This window comes from Cynoglossus semilaevis, chromosome W (genome assembly GCF_000523025.1).
Source record: "Cynoglossus semilaevis isolate Cse_v1.0 chromosome W, Cse_v1.0, whole genome shotgun sequence".
Lineage (NCBI taxonomy): Eukaryota > Metazoa > Chordata > Actinopteri > Pleuronectiformes > Cynoglossidae > Cynoglossus > Cynoglossus semilaevis.
The window spans coordinates 2,537,177-2,543,539 of record NC_024327.1 but is presented as its reverse complement, the minus strand read 5'-3'; the positions used below and the strand labels follow the sequence as shown (position 1 = coordinate 2,543,539).

Genomic DNA, 6,363 nt, shown 5'->3' with positions numbered 1-6,363 from the left:
TAATGGCTATATTTTGAGTTTTTTTGAAGGGAAAAATAAATTTACACTGCTATATAAGCTTTACACAGACTACTTTTCATTGTGTCAAAGCGATGTTTCTTCAGTGTTGTTCAATTAAACATTATAATGAAATCTCTGCAGTAATGTGAGGGGTGTACTCACTTTTGTGACATACTGTACTGTTGTCATTTTCCTTAACTGACAATAGGTGCTGGTTCTAAAACAACACACACCCTCCATTCAAAGTACGCCTGCAGTGATACTGCAATGATACTCACTTGTCTCTACCTGGCTGTAATTTAACCTGGAAAACACCGATGATGGGTCAATGGTCTGAGGTCTTGATGCTGGAGCAGCTGGTGTATTTGACCACTTGTATATCATCAGCCTGTCTGTTTCTGAACAGGATCTTGTCCTGGGGACACAGACAGAGACACCACATCAGCAGACAGACATCTACATATTGGTTGGGATTTCAAGCTTTTTCTTACATGCAGCACAGGCGCCCCCTGCTGGGCCTAGGCATCCCTTTAAATCCCCCCAGTTTTAGTGTAGTACATTGGGTTGAACTTGTTTGTTAGTAAAGACAGTATCTCTCAGGTGACCGTCTTTATGCGTAACTTCGATTTTGTCGACTAACTAAGTTATAACTAATACTTGATTTTTGTCAGTCTTTCGTCAGACCTTCTTTTTATAAAATAATAAGTAATGTGGGGCTACATTACAACAGGGAAATTTAATGACATGACAGTCACCCGAATGAAAGATGGGAAAATGGCAGGGACGAAGTTCAATCAGCGCCGATTATGTCATGGAAAATGAAGGAACAAATCAGACGAAGGGATGAAGCCAGAAGCGGGAACACTTGTTCACTCAGGAAATGGCGTGAACCAAACATGTTTGGTAGGGCTGATATATGAAGCTATTTTTACTGTTAACGACAACGAAAACAAGTCAATCTGTTAACCATAAGGGACGACAATTCTAGAAATTTACAGGACACATTTAAAGCGTCGTGNGACACATCATCCTGAGATTGACGCAAAGCTAAGCAGACGGAAACGTTTATATGGAAGCTAATATGGGAGCTAATATGGCTAAGGTATGACGTCAAATTCCACACGACTTCTTCTCAAAATTTTAATACAATATTGAATAATATTATATTATATTATAATAAACTCAAATCGTTAATAGAGAAGAATAAATTCTTATATAGATAATTTCAATAAATAATATTTATAATTAAACCATAATAACTAAAAAGACGTAGTTTCCTTTTAGAATAACATAAAAGGCCACTTCATTCTATAAACAGCGTTAAGTAAATTGTCAAAATACATCAAAATATTAAATATTGCATTTCAGTTGACTAAATCTAATTCAAATTTACTCACCTAAAATATTTTGATATTTTCTTGACTTAAATTACAATTGAAGTGTTCTATTGAATAAACTGAGACTATAATAAATAATATTATAGAATATATATATAGAATAAATCTAAAATGGCTGTCATCATTAACACCGAATTAACTATTATATTTTATGTCTTACTGTGTACGAGGGCGTCCTCTGTTTGGAGGTTGTGGCATATATGCCACAACCGATGTCAAACTTGTAGGTGGGGAAGAAGTGTATGGATGCCTTCTGGAAGCTTTTATATAGATTTTATATAGATTGAGCCTAAAATAGTATACGTTTTTTAATAAAACAAAAAAAATGCAACAATCTTTCTCTCAAAGTTTGAACAACAATATCTTACCATCCTTTAGCTCCATAGAAAGCTGATCGTGTTCCAACAGGACGCTCATGTCTCCTCCCTCTGTGCATTTCATCATGGCGTCCACATCACTTATACTCAGATGGAAGTTAAAGTCACCAAACTAGAATACTTGGTTGAATCTCGTGGTGACATCGGCTACAATTAAAATCGGTCAAAGATTTACAGTATCAGCAACGTTGACTCAAACATATATTTGCTACTAATGAAAGATCACTTTTTTTAAAATGTTTTTAAGTTTGATCTAACTTTCAAAATATTTTTCAAGCTACTGTAGAAAGTATACAGATCAACCTTACACAGATGCCTAAAAATTCACAATTTAAGGAAATCCTGGCAGTGAAAGCAAACTTGTCTTCAATTGTCCTAAAATAGTCTTACACGGTGTTGATCGATACGGATTTGTATCTGGGAGACTTTTTGGAAGAGCCAGAGCCTTGATGATTTTGTTGTAATCTAGGATTCTCTCATAGACTTTAGCATCTCCAGCTGTGGACAGAACAGAGGAAAACAGGAATATTTAAAGCTTTGCTGTTCCTATTGTTATTTTTCATATAATGTTTTATTTCCATTATTCCTTTTTTTACCCACAGGTAAAATGGGATATAATAAAGAGGAAGGAAGTTCCAAAGAAGATAAACGTGACCCCAACAGCTCCGTTGGTTTTGATCTGGGAGATAATCCTGGTTGTTACTGTAGCAAACTCTACTTCTGTGTGAGACAGAAAAAAAAGAGACAACTTGGGAAACATAGTAATGTTTAATATCTGTGTTAGGACTAATTAATCTAAATGAAGGTTAAAACTTAAAAACTTTTGGTGTTATAGCTAACGGTCTGAATGTTTTAAAACATTTTAAAAATCACTGATATCGTAATCTCCTACTGACCAGAACAGAACTAGATGAGGTCTCTCCGCACAAACACAGTGAGATACACAACACCATGTGATGATCCGTACAGCATGACATAATAAGGCCCCAGTGTTTCCTGGAGACGGGTCTCACATTCTCTTCTGCACACACACAGAAATGTAGTGTGAAACAGTTTAGCCACATTTAAAGTCTTTGGTAATAAATTATAATTTATAAAGTATACTGTACCTGTCAGGACAGCCCTCCTGAACCCCAATAATATAAAAGTCTTGTGCAGTATCAGAGTCTGTAGGAAGGAGGAGTCGTCCAGGTTGACTGGCAGCCCCTGGAAACAGAAACTTCCGTTTAGTCTCACAGGTTGCCTTAACGCTACATGTGAATTTCTTAAATGTAAGAAATGTCTTGTACTTTTTCTCACTGCATGTACCACGTGACGATGTAAATGCTCAGTTTCCTGTCTGGAAAGTAGCGGTCCAGTTCCTCAGCTCCCAGCAGAGCGCCCCTTCCCATGAGGCTACCCTCTAAAAAACTCCTGGAAGCCAAGATGGAAATGAAGTAGGTATTTTCAAGTTGATTAGAAAGTCGGTGATTGTCAGAGGACTCAATGTGGCCTACGGGCGGTACAATGGCCATGACATGATCTAATATTTTTATGAAGAACAATATATTGTCGCTATGTTGGTGAAGCTTCACCAGAAAGTAAAAACCAACACCAAACACAGAGGAAAATAATAATAACATTAATAATAGTTACTATTATTATACTGACCCCATTTAACACTGTTCTAATACAGAAGCATTTTTTTGGTGGACACAAGGACAATTTTTTTTATTCCTCGCACTGGTTGTACGCACTCCTGATTATCTGCATTTGCAACAAAATGTCTGCAAACAATGACTAAAATAAGATCTAAATCAGGTTATTTTTTATTGTTAACATCTAGTTATGGATTCAAGACAACTACAGACAGCCTTGATTTAGTATTATACTTCACACCTTGCCTGTATAAATCCCCAGGTCCATTATCAATAATCAATGCTTACTGTACCTGTTCCGCACATCCTGAGGTCTGATGGGGCTGAGCACACTGTAGGTAGATCTCAGAGAGTTGACGGAGGCATTATCAAAGCCCATGTTCTCCAGAAGCCGGCTGTCACTCAGATTCCGGTGGAGTCTTTCCCTGAGCTTCTCTCTGGCCAACACGGCATAATCCAAACAATCCCTGTCAATCCTTTTAGCAGCCTTTATAGTAGCTGACACAAAGCTTTTCTCCAGAGAAGAGGATTTTTCTACCATTGTAAAAATAATAATAATAATAATAATAAAAACTCACATTTCAATCACAGCTCTCATATTCACATGTCCTTCACAGATCATCTTCTACGAGGACAGGAACTTCCAGGGCCGTTCCTACGAGTGCATGAGTGACTGCCCTGACATGTCCTCCTACCTGAACAGGTGCCACTCCTGCAGGGTGGAGAGAGGCTGCTTCGTGTTCTATGACCGCACCAACTACATGGGCAACCAGTACTTCATGAGGAGGGGAGAGTACACTGACTACATGAGCATGATGGGCATGAGCGACTGCATCAGGCCGTATGATCCCCATGAGACCTGACACTTGGACAGACGTGTGCACTTCTGTTACAGTTGGATTTGAATGCTAGTTTCAACGCTAGGAAATGTAACCCACCTTTATCTCCTGCCCCGCAGTACAGAGGAAACTACAGAATGAGGATTTACGAGAGGGAGAACTTCGGAGGCCAGATGACTCAGCTGATGGACGACTGTGACAACATCATGGACTGTTTCTGCATGTCCAACTGCATGTCCTGCAACGTGATGGATGGACACTGGCTGATGTACGAACAGCCCCACTACAGAGGCAGGATGATGTACTTCAGGCCTGGAGAGTACAGGAACTTCATGAACTATGGCATGAGCGACATGAGGTTCATGAGCATGAGGCACATCACTGACTCCTGCTATTAGACTCTTTGCACTAAATAAAACTGTCACAACCTGAACCTGAGCACCACTGGTCCTTTATTTCACCTGTGTTTTGTAGCTGTTTAATGTTAATATATTTAAATTTCTTTTTTTGTTTTTATCTAAATCTATTACCTTTATTTTAGTCCACCATTATATAATTAGTAATATAAATAAATAAAAGACCACTCAATATTTGCTATTGGCCTTAACCAGAAAATGCTAATATAACAGAACTGACATATAGAAGAGAATGTTTTGTTATTCAGAACGAAATTTCATTGCAACGGCCCTAAAATAATAAAAGTACATTCTGTGAAATAAATACTAACAACAATAATCACCAACATCAAATATTTTACAAAATTGAAATGTATATATATCAATGACTAATGGCGTTCACTAATAGTAGTGACATATGTCCAAGGCAGGATCAAGGTCAGTGACTACAGGGAGTGCAGAATTATTAGGCAAGTTGTATTTTTGAGGATTAATTTTATTATTGAACAACAACCATGTTCTTAATGAACCCGAAAGACTCATTAATATCAAAGCTGAAAGTTTTTGGGAGTTGGAGTGGGGGTTTTTTAGTTTTAGCTATTTTAGGAGGATATCTGTGTGTGCAGGTGACTATTACTGTGCATAACTATTAGGCAACTTAACAAAAAACAAATATATACCCATTTCAATTATTTATTTTCACCAGGGAAACCAATATAACAGCTCAACATTCACAAATATACATTTCTGACATTCAAAAACAAATCAGTGACCAATATAGCCACCTTTCTTTGCAAGGACACTCAAAAGCCTGCCATCCATGGATTCTGTCAGTGTTTTGATCTGTTCACGATCAACATTGCGTGCAGCAGCAACCACAGCCTCCCAGACACTGTTCAGAGAGGTGTACTGTTTTCCCTCCTTGTAAATCTCACATTTGATGAGGGACCACAGGTTCTCTATGGGGTTCAGATCAGGTGAACAAGGAGGCCATGTCATTAGTTTTTCTTCTTTTAGGCCCTTTCTTGCCAGCCACGCTGTGGAGTACTTGGATGCGTGTGATGGAGCATTGTCCTGCATGAAAATCATGTTTTTCTTGAAGGATGCGGACTTCTTCCTGTACCACTGCTTGAAGAAGGTGTCTTCCAGAAACTGGCAGTAGGACTGGGAGTTGAGCTTGACTCCATCCTCAACCCAAAAAGGCCCCACAAGCTCATCTTTGATGATACCAGCCCATACCAGTCCCCCACCTCCACCTTGCTGGCGTCTGAGTCGGACTAGAGCTCTCTGCCCTTTACCGATCCAGCCACGGGCCCATCCATCTGGCCCATCAAGACTCACTCTCATTTCATCAGTCCATAAAACCTTAGAAAAATCAGTCTTGAGATATTTCTTGGCCCAGTCTTGACGTTTCAGCTTGTGTGTCTTGTTCAGTGGTGGTCGTTTTTCAGCCTTTCTTACCTTGGCCATGTCTCTGAGTATTGCACACCTTGTGCTTTTGGGCACTCCAGTGATGTTGCAGCTCTGAAATATGGCAAAACTGGTGGCAAGTGGCATCTTGGCAGCTGCACTCTTGACTTTTCTCAGTTCATGGGCAGTTATTTTGCGCCTTGGTTTTTCCACACGCTTCTTGCGACCCTGTTGACTATTTTGAATGAAACGCTTGATTGTTCGATGATCACGCTTCAGAAGCTTGGCAATTTTAAGAGTGCTGCATC

At 39.0% G+C, this 6,363-nt stretch overlaps 1 protein-coding gene and 1 pseudogene across 1 annotated transcript; one reads left to right on the top strand and one right to left on the bottom strand.

Moving 5' to 3' along the window:
• The window catches only part of LOC103396951 (72 kDa inositol polyphosphate 5-phosphatase-like), a 5,957-nt pseudogene extending 2,029 nt beyond the window's left edge, over positions 1-3,928 (bottom strand).
• LOC103396950 (gamma-crystallin M3-like) lies at positions 3,789-4,648 on the top strand. Its single transcript, XM_025052916.1, has 3 exons — positions 3,789-3,860; positions 4,029-4,252; positions 4,336-4,648. Exons 1-3 carry the CDS (start codon positions 3,789-3,791, stop codon positions 4,646-4,648), a joined length of 609 nt encoding a protein of 202 aa, XP_024908684.1.
• Positions 4,649-6,363: the final 1,715 nt, after the last annotated feature.